This window comes from Ochotona princeps, chromosome 13 (assembly GCF_030435755.1).
Source record: "Ochotona princeps isolate mOchPri1 chromosome 13, mOchPri1.hap1, whole genome shotgun sequence".
In the NCBI taxonomy this organism is placed as follows: Eukaryota; Metazoa; Chordata; class Mammalia; order Lagomorpha; family Ochotonidae; genus Ochotona; species Ochotona princeps.
Genome location: NC_080844.1, coordinates 65370098 through 65392911, shown reverse-complemented (window position 1 = coordinate 65392911; position 22814 = coordinate 65370098). Strand labels below are relative to the sequence as shown.

General features: G+C 48.1%; 1 protein-coding gene across 1 annotated transcript in view; it reads left to right on the top strand.

Annotated features, from left to right (window-relative positions):
* The window catches only part of ADAM12 (ADAM metallopeptidase domain 12), a 281918-nt gene that overhangs the window by 20150 nt on the left and 238954 nt on the right, over nucleotides 1-22814 (top strand). Inside the window, exon 2 of the mRNA XM_058671586.1 lies at nucleotides 20541-20638. Within this exon, the coding sequence (XP_058527569.1) occupies nucleotides 20541-20638 (98 nt within the window). The remainder of the gene's footprint in view (nucleotides 1-20540; nucleotides 20639-22814) is intronic.

Here is a 22814-nt window from a genome sequence, read left to right as displayed (position 1 = left end):
TTTTTGTTTCTTTTCCTTCTGTCCCTGTCTTGCATTTAATAGTCTTAGTGTTTCTTATTTGTACAGCTTCCATCTGTTGATTCACTGTTCAAGTGGCTGCGATGGCCAAAGCTGAGCTGATCTGAAGCCAGGAGCCAGAAGCTTCTTCAGGGTCTCCCACACGGGTGCAAGGTCCCAAGGCTTTGGCCCATCCTGGACTGCTTTCCAGGCTTCACCAGGGAGCTGGAGGGGCAGTAGAGCAGTCAGGACATGAACTGGGATCCCTGTGCATGCAAGGTGAGGATTTTAGTCACGAAGCTACCATTTGGGGCCCAGACTTTTCCATCTTAAACGTACTCATTGTTTTGACTGTTTCCCACTGGTCCAATTTTCATAACTTATCCTTTCCTGAATGTCTTCTTGTTTTATGTTTTCAGATTCATTATTGCAAAAGTTTAATCAGTACTATTTAATTTTTGTAGTTGTAATAATATCCATTTTTAAATTGACACATTATATATGTATATGTTTATGAACTATAAAATGTTATGCTTAGAGAGGAACATGAAAACAAAGTAATTAAGCCAAGAAAGCGAGCATTCCCTCACTTCAGGTGTCTAGTACTCTTTTCTGTGGCGAGGCGTTAGCACTCGGTGATTTAGAAGTGTACAGTACGTTGAATTCATCCTATCTGAGGTTTGTACACTGTGGCCACTTGCTCTACCACTGAAGGCTCTCATTATTCTCTGAGTTCGTTGATTTAGAGTTTGCAAATGTGCAAAAATTCAGTATTTGTCTTTCTGTGCCTGCCTCATTTCAGACAGCGTAATGTTCTCCAGTCCCACCCAGGCTGTCCTCCGTTTAACTGGGGTAATAGTTCCACACTCATCCTCCACAGTTTATATTATTCATCCCATGATGGATACTTGTTTGATTCCATAACTATGAGTTTTGTGGAAGTTAGGTCTTGATGGTGTCATATAATTCCAATCGACTTGTCTTCGTTCTTTCACATTCTTTTCATTCTTGCTTTTCTGCTTGGATCATTGCCCCTTGAGCAATCTCACCTCCTTGCTTGATCAGCTGTTGAAGCTTGCTATTGCATTTTCATTTCATTTTTAGACATTGTATTTTTTTTCCTCTGGAATTTATGTTTAACTGTTTCTATTTTTTCATTAAACTTTTTATTTATATATTTTCCATTATTAAATTCCATGTGCTTTCTTTGTACATTTTTTCATGCAGTGAACTGCTTTGAGAGGATTATTGTTCTTCCTCTTTTCACAGATCTTGCGTTTCTTTAGGGTCTCTGGTTGGAGCTTTGTTGATGTTCCTTTTCAGGGATCATTCCTGAATCTTTGTAATCCTGTATCCTTGCATAAGTATTTGCAGTTTTGAGGAGAGAGCCACCTCTTTTGGCTTTGCTGGGTGCCCTTGGTAAGTCTAGACCAGCGCTAGTCAGTGTAGCGCTGACGCTGGGTCTGCCAGCTTGACATGATCTTACACAGTGGATGTTGTTTAGGTGACAGGCCACTGCCTTGGCTCTCAGTTTGGGCGAGGCAAGTGGCTTGGCCCTGCTCTCACCTAAGACTTGCCTGTGATTGGCTGCAGTACTGGTATCATCTTTGGCCAGGTGGTATCTCTTTAAGTTCTGTAGTTACACAGGGTTGCAGGAGAGTCTGTGAGCTTTTGGTAGCGTGGCTGCTTGGAATGGCTGTGACACTTGGCTAAAAATGTGATAGGTGTGGTTGAAGTTCTCCTAGAAGAAGTCCTGGGGTTGCCCTAAGCATTATTTCAGGAAGTGGTGGAACTAGACCCTAGTCTTTGCTAAACTACATGGTGGCCAGCGCCTTTCTCCCTGCATGGGTGATTGCTCTAGAATTCGCGCCAGATGGAGCTTCCTGCCATTTCTAGGAGTTAACAATTCAACATGGCTCCTTTTCACCCCTCCTTGCTTTGGTTCCCTCTGCTCCCGGGTGGTCTGTCTGTGCTGTTAACCCAGGCATTCCCTGTTCACGAAGAGATTCCTGGGAATGGTCTTGGAATATACGGAACGTGAGTGTCCACTCACACTCTGCCTTCCAACTGCACAAACTGTGGGTCCTGGCGAGTCTGCTGATGACGTGGGGAAGAAGGAGTGGGTGGTCAGGGAAGCCAGTCCCTCCTTCTTTGCGTAAGCTTGGCTTGTCGGTGTCCTCTGTACAGCCACGCCAGGCCTTTCCTCAGCTCCAGGCTCTGATGAAGCTGTTCTGGATCGGGTAGTTCCGGGCTGAACTTTCTGTGTGTGAGATCAGAATCTGCATTTCCTCTTTTCTTGCCTCAGTTGTCGACTTTATAAAGATTTGTTTATTTTGTTTGGCAAATTGGAGCTACAGTAAGCGGGAGAGGCACAGAGCATCTTTCAACTGCTGGTTCTCTCCTCAAATGGCTGCAGTGGCCAGAGCTGGGCTGCCCCAAAGCTGGAGGCCAGGAGCTCCTCCCAGGTCCCCCACGCGGGTGCGGAGGCCCAAGGACCTGGGCCGTCCTCTGCTGCCTTCCCCAGCCGGAAGCAGATGAAGCAGCCTGGACAAGAACAGGCACCGGCAGGAGACTCTAGTACCTCAGGGTGAGGATTAGTTTGTTATACCACAATGTCAGCTCTGCAGTTGTTGGCTTTTTGTTTATAATGTATTTTTCTTCTTGTTTAAATAGGTCAGAGATTTAAATACGTATTTGGCTTATCAGAAGAATTAAGACTTGGGATTACTAACCAAATCCACTTTTGCTTATGACCTCTCATTTTGTAATTTTTAACTTTTATTTCTTAACTCAATCCTCTTAATAGCTGTGGTTTTGAATGTTCTTTTTGTAATCAAATGCTTGATTCATCTGTGCTCCTGTTTCTTCATAATAAAAATCATTTAAGTATATGTTTTTTCTGTTAGTAAATGTTTAGGTCTGTTTAATGCTTTTTGATGTGTGAACTCTTCTTTAAATGTTTATTTTCTCCTACTTGAAAGAACAACAGAGAGAGAGGGACAGGTGGGAGGGGGAGGGAGGGAGAGGTGGAGGGGAGAGGTCATACCTGGCTGGGTCACTCTCTCGCATGTCCGCAGCTGCCCAGTACTCTGGCCCGGCAGTGTGGGTGGAGAGGGCCATGCGTTTGAGCTATCTGCTGCTGTCACGGGAAGTGTTGGTGAGAAACTGGATCACAAGTCCAGCAGGCAGGACCCAGGCAGGGCTCGGGCCGTCGTCTGCCCTGAACTGTGGGCATCCTAAGTGGTGCTCTGAGCTGCTGAGCCACGGTGCCTGCCCCGTATGTAGATTCTTCAGTGGACTTTGAAACATTTCTACCTTGAAAGAATTTTCCATTTCCTGTGGAGAATTGCTGTCTGAAAATTGGTATGAGAGGTCTTACCAGACAGAGCTGTGTCATATAAAATGCGAAAAGTGTCAGTTTCTGCATTATGCCATCCCTCCAAAATGCAGCAGATACAGATTTAGAATTTTATCGGTTGACTATATTTTTGAGTATTCACTTTTCAAAAGAAGGAAAACAGTGGCCAAAGCCATGGCGTCCGTGGAAGGGTGAGGAGGCAGAGATCGGCGTCCATCTCCAGCATCGATATATTTCTACATTTTTAAAAAAATGACGTGTCATAGTGTGCCTGTGAGGTACAGTGTGGCGGTTTGATACGTGTATAAAACGTGAGGCAGTCGGGATATTTTCGCTCCCTAACCGCTTAGCACCCCTGTGACTTCCCTCTGCGAGCCTTTATGACATACAAGTCCCCGGTTAGGCGTTGGAATCGCCCTGTCCTGCCCTGGCCCTGCTACCTAACCTTATCTTAGCCAGCATTTTTGAATAGTCAACCAGTTTGTTTTCATCACTAAAAAGATGTATTGTTTCTGTAAAATGCTCTTTTAAAAAACAAATACAAATCAAGCTGTAACTTAAATGTCCTTTGTATCTATAAGGGTGGTAGCATCTATTGGGGATTTAGAACTAGCAGAAGCTGGGGAGCTCCTCTCCGCACCCTCACCATGGGTACCAGTCTTCCCACGTCCCCTCACAAGGGTTCACTGAGCACCCACGACATACCAGTGCTGTGGGAAGTCACTTGCCACACTTCCTTTGCCCCTGCTTCCAGTCCATGGGGTTGTTAGTTACTTGGAAGCTGGGTTTTGCTGAGGGTAGGAGCCCAGTGCACTAAATGAGCTAGCACTGTTGTATGTCATAATCTAGTTTCTTAGTATGAACTCCAGGAACTCCAGTGCTACCTTTCTGGCACTTCAAGAACCCAAGTAGAGCCATACATCTTTTCTGGATAAAGAAGATGTTTTAAACAGTAGACACCATCCCAGGGCAGTAGCAGGATCCTGTAGAAGCATAGGTGAGTGTAGGTATCTTTTCCTTAGCAAAAATCTTCTGCCGTCAACATAAGCATATTTTAAATGTGCCATCTCAGATGTAAGTCAGTGAACCCCTTTGGTGCAGCATTCAGGATTATGGAATTTGCTATAAGCACGAGGACCTGGTCTTGAAACTTTGGAGTGGGGCATTGTCCCTGGGTGAGAGTTCTTCTCAGACAAGGAGAGTGGGAAGCCCACAGCTGGCTGGGCCATGAGCAGTTTCCATTTCTCTTTTGAGTCCTTTTTTCTTTTCATCTCATGAAATCTTGCTGAATGTACCAGCAGGAGCAGGTTGGAGTTGGCCCTCATTAGCGCTGCCTATTTACCAACAATGGTTGGCATTGGAGGAGCCATACATCTCAGCTTTCTTTTGCTTCCAGAGCCCCTCATACAACCTGCTCTTCCATAAACAGGTGGAGACACTCTGAAAATAAAATGGGAAAAGTGACAGACTCATGTGAACAGGCCATGTGCCAGGTCCTGTGGCTGAGCTCCTCCTTGGCTGCCCCTGCAGGCCTCCCTGCGACCCTGTTGTCCTGTCACTGACGTTGTCCTCTCTGCCACCCCGTGCCTTCACATCACCAGGGCCACCGTCCCTAGATGCACTGCCATCCTGGTGGAGCACTTACTGTCTTTGTGGCTCTGGAATCTTTCAGAGCAAAGCATGTGAAGTGTGTCTCCTGACCCCAGTGTCACCAAGCAGGAGCTCACTGTAGTCCCCAGGTGACAAACGGCCTTATAAGACTGGGAGATTGCTGGTGTCAGAGTCGCAGCCCATGCCTGGCACTCATAGGGTGGCCTGCCCACTTGACACTTTGTTTCTGAGCTGGTACAACCTGGTAGTACCCCACTTATGGGAGGCCACCGTATGGATGCCAAGCTCAGTATGGACACATGATATACGGGATACCACAACCCTGAACTCCTGGGCTCAGGAGAGGTGCCTGCCTCAGCCTGGGGAGAAGCTGGGACTGTTACATGCACTACTGCCCCCAGCTGTTCTGGCCATCGAGGTGGAGGCATAAGTGGTGGTGACTTTTGAACCTCCTCGCTGCATTTGATGTGTAGGAGATGTGCATCTGTCACCTGGTGGAGGCGAGAAGGCTGTCCTGGAAATGCCCAATGGGGCAGTAGCCTCAGCAAGAGCAAACTGTGTGTGTCTGTTCTCGGTGACATTCAGAGGCTGCTGGCTTAAAGGCTGTGGTCCTGGAGACCACTGCCCACAGGGAGGCCACTTCTGGGTCTTGTTTTACACGTACGCCGGCCCGAACCAAGACGATATCACTGCGTGGTCCTGGGATCCTGCTGGTCTGTGTAGCCCATCTGTGGTTGTAGTCAGAGCAACCACAGCTGGTTGTATGCAGTGTCAGTCTGAGAAATCCCGTTTCCCCACGTGGCACTCCGTGGGTGCTACCTGTCTGGGTGTGCGTCACCTGGGCTCTTAGTTACTCCACTATCTTCAATAATTTCAATTTTCTTGTCAGTTTCCACATCTTGATTTAAGAAGGAAGTTGTGCATCCATATTACAAATAGAAGGTTGGAACCACATGATATAAACACTACAAAGTAAATCAACGGAAAGCAACATGATGCTATGAAGTTTCAGCCACATAATAGTGTCTGCTCGTGTCCCTGGTCTGGAGGCCTCCTCCATGGAAAGAGGCAGGTGGCCAGAGGTGGGGGAAACTTTTGCCTTGCAGTACCCAGGGGACTGTCCTAATGAGAAGCGTGGCAAGAACTGCCAAAGGAGTGGTTTGTCCTGCCTTGACCTCATCTTACCCCACCCACCCCGAGGAGCCACTGACAGGCAGCCAGTTCTGACTGCCTTTGCAAAGGCCCTTTGTATCAGGCAGAGGCCGGGGAGGCTGTCCTGAGACCTGAGGTGATCTACTGCAAGGGCCAGTCCTGTGGCCTGAGTCCAGAGGCCGGGAAGAAGGGATGTTGGAGTCAGAGGAAATAGTCAACCCATGGAGCCAGCTAGAGACTTCCGGGAACAGGGTGCTGATTGAGATAATGTATATATGAGCTCCCCTGGCCAGCTAGCGACCAGCAACCCACGTTGGCTGCTCACTGAGAGGCTGATGTTGGGTGGGGCTGTGCGTGGAAAACAGAGCATACAGAGCTGTGGCTGTTTGGCTTTGGAGATAGAATAGTTCCTTCCAACACTATTTTGTTTTCACCTAGGCGTTTGTCACAGAAAGCCACTTGGAGTGTGCCAGCGTGACTAAAGAGGTCCGTGATGGGGACTTTTCCTCCGTGGGGCTAGTGGAGACGAGGCAGGTAGTGGCTGCGCTGTTACGATAGGACGCTGGGCTTCCCAGATGGAAGAGATGCTCAGAATGGGTGAGGATAGAAGGGACTTGTCAAGGCCTTCATAGAATTTCATTCTCAGTTGGCATTTTAGAGGGACATCTCGACTGCAGGTAAGAAGTTAGACACATCTTTAGCTTGTAGCCTGTGCCTTTGGATTCCTGCCCCTTGCTTGATGGCAATTGCCAGTGAAAGCACGTGTCACCAGTATCGCAGCCCCACCCCTCCCCCACTAACTTAGCTCTCTTGAGTATATTTTTAAGGAGAATAATTTTAGTCGTGTGGTCTGCTGCAGCCATCATTTGTAGTTTAGCCAGGATATTATTTGAGAACTGCAAAGCTCTCTAGGTATTACATCCATATATAAACCATGTGTTAGAAAGATATAAATTCAGTTTTGAAATATTTGTGAGGCTGCCTTTGGCTTTCAATTCGTGCCAGACATGTGCTGTGGTGACAGACGGAGTCATGCGAGCCGCTGGATGAAACGCTGCATTGTTCATGGACGTTGTCTCCCAGCAGTTGGGTTGGAGAAGCTGGGGGATTAAGAGGATCCTATTGTTAAGAGGGGTGTTCCCCAGTGAGTAGAAAATCCTTTGCTTCCCCTAAACATGTATCAGTAAGTTATTTGGTCTCAAATTCTGTGCCATAGAAAACATTGTTGTACATTCTGACTTGATCTAACATAATTAAGTTTAAGGCATTCTCATGTCAGCTTCAAATTTTGCAACTAGAACATTTTCCTAAGAATTTATTGACATTTTTTGGCTTTGTGGCCTGTGAACAATTCAAGGCAGTCTAGACCTAGAGTTTCCAACTGAAGTAAAAAATCTTGATTTCAGATCAACAAATGGATGTCTTTTCAGTGTAAGGGTGAGTATATACCCCACTATTGCATGGGCGCATACTTGGACTAAAATATTTTTTGTTGTTTATCTGGAATTCAGGCTTAACTGGAAGTGTTATATATTTGTTTGCTCTATCTGGCAACCCATGTGGATCCTTGCTGACTGTGTTGAATGCTGGAGAATTCCTCAGTGATGAAGTGGTGCAGTGTGGAGGGCCATGTGGTCCAGGCATGGCAAGAACACAGACCTGGATCGCGGTGTCCAGCTCCTGCTTTATTTCACTGACAGGCAGAGAGAGAGACAGAGATCCACACACGGAGGGGAAGAGAGGCGAGAGAAGGGACTCACTTGCTGGTTCACTCCTTCAATGTCTGCCACAGCCAGAGCTGGCCAGATCTTCCATGGGGTGGCAGCTGCCCGACTGTGTGAGCCTCTCCTGCTGCCTTGCAGGGCAGACTTATCAGGAAACTGGAATCAAAATCTGGTGCCAGCACTTAAATGCAGACACTGTGGTCAGGGTGTGGGTGTCTTACCTGTACACCAAACGCTTGCTCCCCGCTGGGTTTCTGTATCACCTCAGCTCTTTGATTTTCTCCCCATTCCGATTCTTCCCTGGATTTCCTCTGCTCGCCTTCTGCTTCTTCATTGTGTGGGCAGAGCCAGGGTGCAAGGGGCTAACACTAAGAAGTGCCCCAAGTTCTCCTCTCACTCTGTCCATGTAAGAAGGCTTCCTAACCTTCCGCCATGGACACGCATATGAATGCCCAAGTCCTACCTCTTCCCACCCTGCTCTAGTTGGCTGCTCTTCCATGAAGACCTTCCATACCAATTCTAATCTGATTTTCAGCTCCACCTTCCGGTGCTCTGAGAGGTGCTTACTTGTCCCGCCCCTTCGCTAGTTCAGCTTCAGGAGGCCAGGAGCCAGGGATCTTCTCCCTGGCAGCAAGGATGCTGCAGGCACAGGGTGCTCAGAAAAGACCTCTTGGCTTTCTTCTCTCTGTAGTTGGTACTGAGTCCTCCCATGTCCTAGGAGTTAGGATAAAGGCTTTCTTTGTCCATTACTGTAAAAAAAAAATTCATTTATTTCTCTGAAAAAGAGAGAGAGAGAGAGATCTGCAAGGAACTCCTGCCACATCTCCTGTGTAGTGTAGCAGGCGTCCCAGGTACTTGTACTAGCTTCCACTGCTTTCCAAGGCACAGCAGAAGGGAGCTGGTTTGGAAGCAGAGCAGCTGAAATTCCAGCCAGCGTCCTGTTGTAGGATGCCATCATCACACACAACAATCCAACCCTCTAGGACATTCTTCTGGCTGCTGGGCTCGTCACCCTTCATTTTTGCAGTACTGCATGGCAAAGCACTGCGGACTCCGTTGTGTTCATTGACAAGATCGCATCTTTGAGAAGCGCAGAGCTCCCAGCTGTGCTTGATGCACATGAAAACTTGGGATGCTGGTCCCTGCTTAGCTTCTCAACAGCACCTGCTACCCAACAGCAGCCAGGAAAGGAATTCCGGGTGAAGGATTCCCAGCCTCCTCTCTCAAATGAAGATTCACATTAGCTCAGCAGGATTTTTCGTTTGTTTCAGAAATAATTCTGTTTCATGCCCTTAGCTGATAAAGCTTCATATAAATAAATTGAAAAGAAAGCAGAGCTGTGAGGAATGGCGAGAGGCGTGAGAACAAAGCAGGATGCTGTGGAGTGTGGGAAAGTGGAACCAAGAGGACAGTTCATCTGGTGCAAAAAAAGGGAGTGGGAAATGCATGCATTTTTCCTAATCTGGATCTTCCATCAGCATTTGAAGACCCCTCTTTGTTCCCAAGCTAAGAAAAATGTAGCTTGAGTGGTCGATGAATACACATCAACACAGCGTGTGGTTGCGTGTGTGCTGTGGGGCTTTCTCTTCGTGATTGGCTGCTAGGTGATCAACTTGCCACTGCTTAGTCATCTCAGAGGAAGGGCAACCCAGTCTCTGATTCAGAGGAGGCAACCTGCCACTTGCCACCCTGCCCTCTGCACTGCCAGCATGTGTTCCTGAAGGCAAGCCAAGGAAAACTATACGGCCTCCTGGTGATCCAGCTGTGCCAGCCCATGCCATTGGAATGTGGCGGAGCGGGGGAGCAGCTCCTGGCATTGCCCGCAGCCAGCTTGCAAGGCACAAGACACTTGGCTGACAGGTCAGAGCTAATTTTGCAAAGAATCAAAATTCACTGCCAACGGTTAATGCATCATTAGTGTGGATTTAAGCTGAGACAGTGACATGCCGGCCACGGATGCACTTGCTCTGAGCAGGCGCCCGTTGTCCAGTGTCGGCTTGCACCTGCTCTCCTGCGTGCAGAGTTAGAGCAGAATGCTGAGAGGAAATTGTTGAAAAATCTCCTGTGTTGGACCAAGCACGAATTCAAAGACAGTTAAGCACACTGGTTATAAAAACTAAAGATGTTCTTAAGTCAATATCCATGCCCAATAAATAGTTGTCAAACTGAATAGAATTACAATTTTTCAGAAGTCAGGGCTCTAATTCCATGTTGTAATTGGCTCTCCTCAGATTCAGCAATCAAAACCAACAACTAGAAAACCAAGATTGTAAGAGTCGGACCAGCACCAGCATCCAGCTAGTTACCCTTTACGCTGTCTTGTGGGAACTGGACAGGTGTTTCTTTGGCAAATAATTTAAAAAGAGAGATTTATTTATTTTTATTTGAAAGGTAGAGTTGCAGAGAGAGAAAGAGACAGAAATTTTTCATCTGCTGGTTCAATCCTCAAATGGCTACAGTGGGCTGAGCTTGGCCAATCCAAAAACAGGAGCCAGGGGCATCTTCCAGGTCTCCCATGTGCAAGGTCCCAAAGATTTGGGCTATCCTCTACTGTTTTCCCAGACCATTAATAGGGAGCTGGAGGTGAAGTGGAGCAGCCAGGAAATAAACCCGTGCTCCTATGGGATGCTGGTACTATGGGTAGAGGCTTGCTAAGGAGCCAGCCCTGGACAGATGTTCTTTCATTACAGAGCCCTCACTAGGCTTGAAGCCCTACCTTATGCTCTGGCCCTCACTCCCATCCGACAGGAGTCCCTGCTGGTGGAAGAAAGGCTATTGTCCTCAGAGCTGTTCCCTTCTTGGAATCCTGGGTATATTTTTTCCGTCAAAACACCGGATTGCAGGTCTATGCATTAGAACTCAAAGTATATTTTTCTCAAAAGGATCAAGAAGTGTTATAAACAGTGGTAAGAGAAACAACCACATAATGAGCTAATGAGCCCTGGAGAGCCAGCCTTCAAGAACTTGCAAAGTCCAGAGAGGATTTCAGGTTCAGAGATTTGGCCTGTGCTCAGTTCCCCGGGGCTTCGGCTGGGCTGGCCTCCCTTGGCTAGCATGGCAGGAGTGCGTTCTGGAAGAGGCAAGATCGGGCCACCGTGATGACAATTTCCATTATGGCCCCTCAGTTCTCTGTTCTGATCTTAATGTGGCTTCTCAAAGAAGCAGTTCCTGCTGGGCAGATAATGAACAGAATGTTTTAGCTAAGCACTCGACTTGACTTGGCAGGTCTTTCTCATTAAAAATAAGCAAATTGCAATTTTGGCTTCTAAATAAGGCTCCTGTGGACTTGGTTCCATGCATCCACCTGCAAGGGGCCAGATGCCACTGAGTGAGCTAAAAAGTCAATCACTTGTCAGGATGATCAGGATGGGAACCTAGTCCTGGCTCCCCACACCCTGTGGCCATGATCACACAAGGCTGGGGGAAACTTTGCCGAGGCATGATTCTTGCCAACTGAAAACTTTTCCCAAACTTTTGGCTCACATGCTTGACTGTGGATGAGGAGGTAGTGCTGAGTTAGACAAGGCTCCTACCTTGTGGTCCTGACAAGTTTTGACGATGGCGGTGGGGACAGACAGAGGTGGGGTATATGAGTGAGAAGAGGGTGGATGTCTGTGAGTGCCGTGAAAGAAACAAAGCAGGATGATGGGCTGGAGAGAAACCTGAGCTGCGTGGGAGCAGCACAGCTACTCCAAGGGAGGGCATTTGAGCTAAGACTTGAGAGGGACTTGATAGGCAGGGTGGAGGCTTGTGTCTTCTTGGGAGGAAGATAAGAAAAGGCTGCAGGCTAGAATCCAGCTCTCTGTGTGCAGGTGTCCGAGGAGTGGGTAGGGTGGTCTCAGAGAGGCAAGGTGACACCTTGCAAAAATGAGGTTCCAGAACTTAACATGTTTCAGGAAGGAATTAGAGTTGTATTCTGTTTCTTGGCCAGGGCACAGTGTAGCCAGGAGCACAGAGCCTTGTGGGCTGGCTTTCCGGCTTCCCTGTTTGTGTGACCCAGACCTCGGTCAAGCGATCTCCCTGCTCAGTGCCTGACTGCAAGCCCTTGAGTGGCTTCTTGGTGCGCCCCAGGAAAATCCGAACTGCCTTGTGTTCATGCAACCTCCCCCCTGCGCCCCATCCTGGTCCCCCTCCGGCTGCCTCGGGGCATTCACGTTCCTGCTCTCAGTCTTGTCCCTGTCAAATGTCAGAGGATGGGGCCTGCCGAGGATGGGACCACCTGGAAGTGTACCGTGAGTCAGGAGGAGAGTTTTTAGCAAACAAAGACAGCCAAACCCGGAGTCCCTGCTGGAGCTGAGTTGGGGATGCCCCCCAACCATGCTGCGCGTTCGAAGACTGAGAATGGTGTCAGGGCAGACAAGCATGATGGAAAATGGTTTGCTTTTTGGCTACAAGATGGAAATTGAATCCTTGGAGTTTCAAATGCATTGAATTTGAGGTGGTCATAGTGACACGATGTTGAGATTCCCATGTCCCATAAACCTTATTGTTTACCCAGAGCTTGGGTGAATGGCAAGATGGGAAGATGTTGATTCAGGTAACGTTGGCCTAAGAATTAATGAGTTCTCTGGGGACAGTAAAGGCAGAGAGAGATGATGGCTGGGCGCCGAGGCTTGGGAGATATGCTGGTGGGGAAGCCCAGCACCAGCAAGGTCCAGGTGGGGGGAGCGGCAATGAGTGCATTAGAGTGCTCCGCGATGGTGCAGACCCTGTGGATGCCCCATGATTTAATTCTCGTTGTTTAACACCAGTTGGTATATTTTTAAGACTGAACATAAGAAAACTATGTTCCATTCATGCCAGTTTTGTTATTTATGCTCAAGAATTGTTCCTGGGCTATAAATTTTAGTAATTCCATTAACCACCCCTTAAACCATGGCTTGTAAAACTAAATTTTGAAAAATTCTAACAACCCCTGTTCCCCAACCAACCTCTCTTGAGGTGTTACCAAGGATAGTAGGTCTTTCTCCTTACAAGGGAGACATTTATCTTAGAATATGTGAAATCTATTCTCTTTATATTAATAATTAAAAAAACAGTTGTGAAGGGCTTGCTATTAACTCTGCTATTTGTTTTGGGCAACTCAGGGAAGAACCTGTTGAACTCTGTGGTTGAGTACCACAGTTCATGATGTGGGGTTTGTATCTGCATCCATGACCAGCAAAAGGGTGTAAACACTCAACAATTTTGCCCTTGCAGGCAGGCAGCCCTGTGGGCCTGCAGGCTGTTTGTGTGTGGGAGAGCTACCTTGTGCTAGGGGTGTGAAGCATTTGAAACGTTCATGGCAATGATAAGTAGCTGTATTACATAAAACATCTTCTCAAAGTTGCAGTTGTCCCATGCTACTTAATTGCTTTCAATTCCAAATGGACTTGGCCTCTGGCATGCCCAGGGCTGTGTAGCTCTGGTGCCAGGAAAACTGTGGGGATTTTTAGCATGAGTCCAAGTGATCGACTTCAAGTTCATTTTTTTCCATCATAAAAGTAGTATGTGTTGATTATAGAAAAATCAGAAATACGTACCGATATAAAGAAGCAAAACATAAATCACAGTCCTAATCCTCAGAGAAAACCAGCAAAGAGTATTTTAGTATCTCTCTTTTCAAAGACTGATTTAAACAGAAAAAAGCAAAAACTAAAAAGTGAACTTCGTGGCATCCACGGCCACTTCCGCCTCCTTGAGCTCACTCGAGCCCCTCCCCAGCCCTCCGTGGGTGCTGGTCCTTTTGGCCCGTTACAGGGTTTGAGTATTAGGAAATGCAGGTCACTTGCCCAAGATCACGCATGGTACAGGATGTGGCAGGTGCGGGACCTGTGACTCCCAGTACTGTGCCTGCTAAACCCATACCAGGTTGCCCCGTACCAGGCTGCGTCAGAGGTCAGCCTGCCAGCTGGCTGGCTACAATCTGACATAATCTAGCTTCTATTTCCATGCCATTTAGCTCCGTACTTATGTGACCATCACCTCGTGTCCCTTTCCAAACCAAGCCCTCCACCTCTCTTCCACGTCTCTACTGTCCTGGAGCCTTAGAGCCGATCACACAAACATGTTCAAAGTGTGTCTCAACTTGTTTCTGTGTTCTCTCTAGAATGTTCTGGGACAGGCAGAAGGACTTCTCAGTGGCTTAAAAATCAGCGTGTTCATGTACATAGCCTAGGAAACCTTGTCAATTAACATCTTTATTTCTTGAGCTTGACTGCAAAGATCGCCTCTTTTTCGATTTTATCTGAGTGAGTTGCAGTGCTAGAAGAGAGGTGGGGAGCAAGTCCCCACCCCCCATCTGCTGGCGCTAGGAGCTGCCAGAGAGCAGCCATCACCGGCCCTGTTTGTTTTTGCTTTTAAAGGTTTTGTTTATTTTTATTGGAAAGGCAGATTTATGGAGAGAAGGAGAGACAGAGGGAAAGACCTTCTATCCCACATGGTCTGCTCCCCAAATGGCCACAATAGCTGGAGCTGAAGCAGCCTGAAGCCAGGAGCTTCTTCTGGCTCTTGCCCGTGGTCACAGGGTCCCAAGGCTGTCCTCTACTGCTTTATCAGGTCCCGAGCAGGGACTGATCAGAAGTTAGTGGAGCAACCAGGACACAAACCCCTGCCCATAGGGAATGTTGGCATTTGCAGGTGGAGGATTAGCCTGTTGAGTCATGGCGCCAGCCCACTGACCCTTTTGATACTGGAGTAGTCCAGAATATTATCATTATTCTCACAAGATTTGGATGAATTTTGAAAATTATTATTAATACACTTTAAGAATTTTTAAAAATTTATAGAAAGACGAAGAAGTTAGTATATGATGGCTTTAGCTGTGGAAAACCCTAGCGCTCAAGTCAGGTTGAGCATGGTGTGATGGGTAGCCAGAGACGGGTAAGATCTGGCAGAGCTGATGACCAACCTAAGACAGGGATCCCACATGCCCCGGGTGGGGCTCCCCATGACGGGTAAGGTGTCAACTGACTGCTGGACAACCTAAGACAGGCGTCCATTAAAAAACAAAAAAAGTGAGACATGTAGGCCCCGGTCTCCCAAGGGCTAACTCCACAGCTTAGCTTGTTTCTAAGGGGTAACAGGATGGGCAATCTTGGCCTAACGCATTTTAGCCCCTAGCTTGACTGCAAGTTACTCTTCCCTGCTTCCTCTTTGTTAAGATGCCCCCAGGGGAGTTTAGGAGTTGATTGAGCATTGGGATAATACTGGGAGAAACTAGGAAGACTATAAAAGATGCAGGCTTACCCCAAATAAACGGCATTCTGTTTACAAAAAAAAAATTACAGAAAGACGAAGAAGTTAGTATATGTGGCTTCCAGGTGGTTCAGATGGTTTTCATATGAAGTTGTTCCTCACTTTCCTAAGGGAATTAGTCCCAGAAATCTCTTTCTCCTTTAAAAAAAAAACCATTTTGTTTATTTAGAAGGCTGAGTGGCAGAGAGAGGCAGAGACAAAAAGACAGAGTGAGAGATCTTCCATCGACTGGTTCCCAAATGGCCACAGAAGTCAGGGCCTTGCTGAAGCTATGTTTCCAGAACTCCGGCTGGGCTCCCATATGGGTGCAAGGATCCGAGCATTGGAACTTCTTCCACTCTTTTCCCTGGTGCATTGGCAGGGGGCTGGATCACAGGCGGGCACCCTGGACTCGACGTGGCACTCCGCCGTGGGATCTGGCATTGCAGCAGGTAGTGCTCCGTCCCAGAGATCTTGGGTGCTGAGGCTCCTTCTGTGAAGCAGTGCGGTGTTTGAATAGTTCCCACACATCCTCTGCCAATCATGTTACTTGCAAGCATAGCCTAAGCTCTAGGTAAAGGATTTCCACGTTATATAAGAATTGGTGAAAGGCATGGCAGAGGTTCACGCTCCACAGACATGTTTGTTTCCAGTTGTTTCTGATTGGCAGTGGGCTGAGTCTACAGAGTCTGACCCCAAGACTACAGACAGCTGGCTGCGTCCCGTGTCCTGTCTCTGCTGTGGCCAATGTCCCTCATCACTATATGCTTTTGCTGTTAGTAGTGGAACAGTTTTCACATGATCTTTTGAATCTTTATGCTCATTTGTTTTCCTTTCATTCTCTGCTAGCAAGCTTCCTCTGGACCCTGTGCTATGCAGGTTGCCTAGGGGACACTTGGCTGGCATGTGTCTACAGGCTTTTAGTGACTCTTGCAGTCTCAGGCAGTCCTGCTGTCGGAGAGTGTGGACAGTTCTAGGATGCACCCCCTCTGGGGGGTGCAGGTTGTGTCAGGACGAGACCCTGGTGTTGGGTGAAAGCAGGAAGCTCTCAGGGCACAGCCTCCTCCTCGTGACTCCCTGTCCTGGGTGTGCAGCGTCCCCTGCCTTGCCCTGGCTGCCCGATGGACTGTGCTTGTGGGGCTGCGGCAGGGCTTGCTAGGTCTCCGCACTGGGAAGTTAACTTTCGCCACTGGTTCTTCTGAGGATTCCTGAACTATGTTGTTTTAAAATCTTATCACCAACTTCCACTGAGAGAATGTGCAGATAAGAGGAGAGACTGCTATTTGGTTATTTACGTGAAGCTGAGCCAAGGAAATGGTTCTGTCCTTTGTAAGAGCATCCACCTCATGTTGCCAGGAAGAGCAGAACCGCTCGGTGCACTTTGCTTAGGTCCTGCCTATCCCGGGCTTAGTAAAAACAGCATGTTTCCAAGCCCTTGCCCCCAGCATCTTTGCAGCTTATATTTTGTCCCTGTCAGGTTATCAAAAAGATCTTTATCTGAGTTCTGCTTCTGCCACCTCAGATTGATTGTCCTGTCTTTGGCTCTGATGTGACTTCAAAGCCAGAACTCCTGCATGATGGTTAAGTCCTCTCTCAGCCGAGTTCCTGACGGACATCCACTTGTGTCTCCTCATTGTGCGAAGGTGCTTGCGATTTCCACTGCAGTGGCATAACTCGGGCAAGCCCTGAATTCTGGAAACCTAGACTGGCTCCAGCTGCTGAACTCTTTCAAAGTTCTTGTTGCATTGTCTTGTCTGAGCTTCTGCAACTCTGACACGGTGAGGGGAAAGTGTGGCTCCCAGTTTGTCAGGGTGGAACCTCGGACGCAGCGTAGGGTGAAGGGCAGTCCGTCAGGCCTGGCGGCAGTTCTGATGCCCCGAGATGTTCCTGCTCCCTGTGTGTGTCTCAGCACGTCAGTCCTTGTCTCTGGTGAGCAGGAACCCTCAGTTGTGGGCATCAGGGCAATGTGGGCCTGGCTGTCCTCATCTGGCACTGCCCAAAGTAATATTTGCTAGAGCTAGAATGGGGCGGGGCCCTGCAGGCAGCGGAGCCCTGGGAGCTCGTGTTGGGCAGGGTCTGGAGTGACGTGGTAGGAGAGGGGATGTCTTCTTTGCTGGATTTTCCACGACCTTGAAAGGATCTTAAAAGCCATTGATGCCAACATTGTGGCTAAGGAATTGGGTGGATAACTTGCCTTAGCTTGAATCAGGTCTAATGATGCCAAGACAAGCAAAGGGAAACACACACACACACAAACACACACACACACACCCCAAAGATAGACAGGGGAATCCACCCCAAAGAGAACTGTGAGAAGCTGAAATCACTGCCGTGCTTTATTGCAATATGAGGCTGAGGCAAACTGGCCAGTTTGTCAACAGCAAGCTGTGTGTCAGGTTACACAATAGTTTAGAAAAAAAAAAAAAAAAGATTGGAATATCCTGCCCAGGACTGGTTCCCCACATTTCTTGCTTAGGTAACTGTGAATTTTGTTGACGTCCAAATGCATATTGTGCAAAACAAAATGTATGCAAACTGTGCATTGTATAAGGTTGTGTCTGGGACGTAGGCATGCACGACCTGCTTTTATGGCTTGTCAACAGGATCACTCCATAAAACACGTTCTGATATCTCACAGCTGTGTATCATTTATTTCTGTCTATCCAGGCAACACAAATAAAAGTTTTATTTGCATCATCTAAGAGAAATACCAGTGTATAAATACATAAGCAACACTCATAGGAAACAGGTTTGACTGCGGATGCTGCTGGGGGACGTTGTGCAACCCATTAAAGGGCTGACAGATAATAAATACTGTACTCAGCAAATTGTGCAGTTACTCAAGTTCTTAAATGTTGCACAACATTCTACAAGTCCTGGCACAGTGCGCTTCTCCGTTCTCCTAGGAATACTTAGAAACCATGCCTGTTGCAGCAAAGCTGGAGAGCCATCAAGGGCCTCGCTTGGCGTAAGATGCTGGAAGATGTGGGTGAAAAGGGAAGCAGTGGGAAGGGTTTGCCCTCCAGGAAGCTCAGCAGCTGTTGTCTTTCCCTCTCCCTGAGAGCCCAGAGCCACAGCCCGAGGGCTCCAGACGTTCTGCCTTTTGGTTTGCACAGTCTCAGCCCAGGGAGCAGAGCGAGGGGTGGGCTTGATGCCTCCCCCAAGTGTCCTGCTGGAGAGACATACCGGAAGGGTTCCACCGAGGAAGCCTGGATGTGGGGTGTGCTCTGCCTTCCTCCTGAGGCAAAAGACATCTCAGTGGGTCCTGATGAACATGGAGCCCTTGCCTCCGAGTGTCTGGGCTGAGTGAAAACCTTCCATGCCTTTCCAGGCTGTGGCCAGGTGGGAGGGTGTTACAGCTCTTCCCCCACCCCTCGGACAGGCCTCTGGACGGCCAAGTGTGCCGTGCACTGCTCCACTGGACCATTCCCGTGGCCCAGGAGGTGAGAACTGCCAGAAGCTCTTGTGATTCAATTGGGTTGCTTGTGATGAGGACATCTTCAAGCGCTTGTCTGCACCTGCTGACCACTTCACCTGACTTTTCAAAGATGCCAGCACTGGCCGTGGTGACTCCTGGCACGTGGAGTGGTTCGTTGGCAGAGGAGAGAGTGCAGCTGCCTCTCCAGTTTTCACTCCATAATTGCCGCCTTAATCCGATTCCAATAACAAGCCACCCTGCTCAGAGGTTCGTTTGACCGCTCTCTCCACACTGGCTCTGCAGAAGCTGTTGAACTGAGTCAAAACACACTTTGTTTCTATAAATTCCAACATGTGAATCTCAAGGGGCCAGAACGAGAGAGCCAGTCCCTGCAAGGCTTTGAGAAGGGCGCCCTTGGAGCGGGCCACTGTTGGTTCTCGTGGGTGCTTCCCTCAGCGCCGCAGGACCCAGCAGTTCTCACCTTAGGACTCAGGCTGTGTATCCTCACCCCAAACAAAAAAGAGCTTCCCTGCCCAGTGCCTCAGGAGGACTGCTCCCAGCCACGCTGCTGTCACCACACAGGCGTGTGGGCAGGCCTGCGTCACGTGCTGTGGTGCTGCCAGTCCCTTGTGTTCCCAAGGGCACACCCAGGTGTAGGAGCTCAGGCTGCGGGAGGATCCTCACGACTCAGGACTTCCATGTCACTGTGGCTGCTTCTGGCCAGATGGCCCATTCGCTCCACTGGCCACCAGGCCGCCTCAGGTGCCCATGCGGGTCGCCACCAGGAGCCAGAGCTCTTGTCCTTTGTGCACAAGTTCTTGCCTGAAGACCTAGCCCATTGCCCCGCTCCACCCGAAGCCTGCGTATCCATACCTGGCCTGGCTCGCTGTCCACCACCCTCTCCACGTACCCAGGGTTCCAGCCTGCCTCTGCCGCTGGCCAGACTCCCAGCTTCTGGTTCCATGTTCCTCATTCATCAAACACTGGGGGCTTCCGTTGCCTTGTAAGCAGCTTGAGAGATTTCAGCTCCAGCTGTCAGACACTTTATGCTCTAGCCTTGGGCCTTTCGTAACCTGAACGTAGTTCAGGTTTCCACATGCAGAATGATAAAATGGTGTGGATTTCAAAGTATTTGGGGAATTGTAAAATGTCTGGGATTAAAATTTCAGTACCATTTGTGCATGGTAAATGTGAAATCCTTAGTAACTTAACCCTGTGCCGTTATGACTCAGGTCTGAAAATTACGAGTCCTGGTTGAAGAAATGTGAATAACACGTAGGGAAACCTGCCGATCCTCTACCCACGAGGCGTCCGCTACCGGTGCACCAAAGAGCGGGCGTGTGACCTCATGGGAGACAAGCCGAGAGACACGACTGGGTCCGTTAGGAAAGTGAGGCACTTGCAGAGAGACACTTCCCCTCCCCATTGTTTACGGGAGGGCGGGGGTATTCATTGTATTGACAGGACCCCCAGAATCAAGACCGTATAACAGTTTATTGAGTGACTAAATTTATTTTTACATAAACCAGTCTAGTCAGTCTGAGCTAGCAAATTAATTTTGTCTATAGAATCACTTACTGAAGCATATAAAATTAGACTCTGTAAGTGCAGAGAGGAGAATTGGCGTTGTGTTTAACAGATTCACTGGGACTAAAGCAAGTGGATTTAGTGTTTAACACACTAAAGCCTTGGGACTTTTTACAGAGAGCTGATCTTAAGTAAAGCATTAATTTGTCACTTTAAAAAGTCACTGCTTGTACATTTTTGTTGCTTCCAGGAGTGAATTATATACCTTGACCATGATAATAATCCATTGTGAGTTACTGGGCCAACAGGGCAAAAAAGAAGAAAAAAAAACTTGTTTTCTTTAAGTTAGACAATTTTAACAGCTAGACTGACAGAGAATTCATCTGTTTTTAACGCTTGCAATGATTTAAGGGATTACAGTGTTGCTCTGGGCTTATTCAACTCTCAAATATTTTCACTGTGTCGTTTGTGTAAAAGCCTCTTATGCCAAACTCTTCCCGAGCCGGATGACAAATGGGCTGTTTTCCTTTTGGTGCAGGGGCCAGCATCTGGGACCACGGAGCCGCCCCTGGGGTCCTCAGCACCTCCCTCTGGGACAGAGACCACTGGATCGCAGCAGACAGCATCCACTCACAGGTCAGCCTCCTCCTCCCGCTTCGAGACTGCTGAACATTTAAAATCATGTTAACTCCAGTCGAATTCTTAAACCTTCGTGATGCTAACTTTATCTTTAAGCATGTAAGGTTTCTTCTTAAGGCAAATCAATTTAAAGTTGACTGTTCCAATGCTTGGGCTAATGCTGTCTATGAAAAAGTTAATTATCCAAGACCAGAGATAACTTTCAGATGTATGTGAGCTCTTCTGGGCACACCGAGACTTCCCCGTTCCATGTGTCTCGATGATGGGTGTTTCTCTAGCTTTATATCTGCATAAGCAACACTTCAGCTGGTTGGATTGCCTATTGGTAGAAGCATTTGTGCAACTTGAAAGAAATACTTGAATGCAGCCTACTCTGTTACCTTTGCACCTTCCAGGACACAATGGGTAACATAACATAAATGAGATGGGAGCAGTCCCCGTCACAGTGTGATCGTTTGTGTCCGCCCCATGGACAGCACCTCTTGAGGCTCAGAACTGGTGGGAACAGTTGAAAAGAGATAAAAAATCTATAGAAACATGAGCTTTGGAGAGATCACAGGGTGAATTTGTCCTTTTGTTATGTGGAACTATTTTTAGACTTTTGGTTTTTTTGAAATAGAAACCAGATTTTTTTTTTAAGAGCAGTTGAGATTTGGAAAATCCTTTTCGCTCTGAGAAGGTTGCCGCGGGCACTTTCACGGGCTGGTGATGTGGTGATTTACATTCATTTATCTTCTAGAATTTGAGTGGAAAACTGAGCATTAAGAAAGGTTGGTGGTTTCATGAGGGGAGCCAAATGCCAAAACTGCATTTTTGGAAAAACATTTCTGTTTTACCAAGTGTGCAACAAACAGTGTACAGGGTGCCAGCTCAGGTGTAATCCTCTTAAGAATTTTTCCCAGAAGAAAAACTTTGGCAGTTAAAGAAAGATTAATCATGCCATCAAACCTCAAGCTTAGGAACCATACAACAGATATAAAACAAGATAGGTGTGCTGCTTGACCCTGAAAATGTCTCTGGGGAGATATTTATGAGTATCAATAATACAAAAATCCAATAGCACCTCGACCTTCTCAGGTCGGGGAGGTGATTGTGGGAACTTTCCTGAGGATAGAGTTGCCAGATTTAGAAAATAAAAGAATGCCTGGCTAAATTTGGGTTTCAGAAAAATAAGTGGTTTTTTTTTTTTTTTTTTTGAGGGCAAAAGTATGGCCCATGCAGTGATCACGCCCTGTCCAGCCTTACTCATGCCCAAAGTGTGTTTGTAGTTTATCTGAAATGCAATTTGAGCATGTTCTGTGAAAAGGTTACACAGAAAGGAGGAGGAGAGATCTTCCATTTTCTGTGTCACTCCTGGATGACCTCCTTGGCCAGAACTTGGCTGGTCCAAAGCTGGGAGCCAGGAGCTTTTCTGGGTCTCCCATGTGTGTGTAGGACCCAAGGACTTAGACCATCCTCCACTGCTTTCCCAGGCCATCAGAAGTGGAGCAGCCGAGACATGAACTGGCGCCCCTATGGGTGGCAAGCCCACAGGCAGAGTGTTACACCACTGTGCAGGCCCCATAAGCTGAGGGCGAAGGGCTTGACCTCATGGAGGGGTCGGACCAGGTATGGACCCTGTCATGGAGGGGGCCAGGCCAGCTGTGGGCTGGGCGCTACCCTCCAGTTGTTGTTCCTGGCACCCAGCCAGCCAGCCTGCAGACATCATCGGAAGCGCTGGAGGGGACAGTGATGTCCAAGGCCGAACAAGCTTGCCACCAGTGCTTGTGATCACAGGGATCGCTTTTGTGGGAAATCAGGAAAAACCACTGTTCCCTGGGAGATGTGTGAGCATATCTGGGCATCTCCCTCCAGCGCCAGGGCTGTGTGGGTGGCAGCTACTCCTGTTGATTCAGGTGACCCCCTTCCAGGTGAGCTGGGGACTGCCCTTCCTGTGGTGGCAGGGCTCAGCCCCATGTGTGGCACCTGGGATCAGCCTCCTCCTGGCTGTGTAATTACAGCACGGGCTGGTGTTTCTTGGGTAGCTGAGGAGCGTATTTGTCATGGAGCAGATGTGTGCAGGTGTTGTGGGGCAGGGCCTCTGGCTGCTGTATGTATGTGTGTGTGTCCTTGCTGTCAATGATAGGGAAGATTTTCATTTGAAACCACACCACACCATGCATCTTCAAGCAGA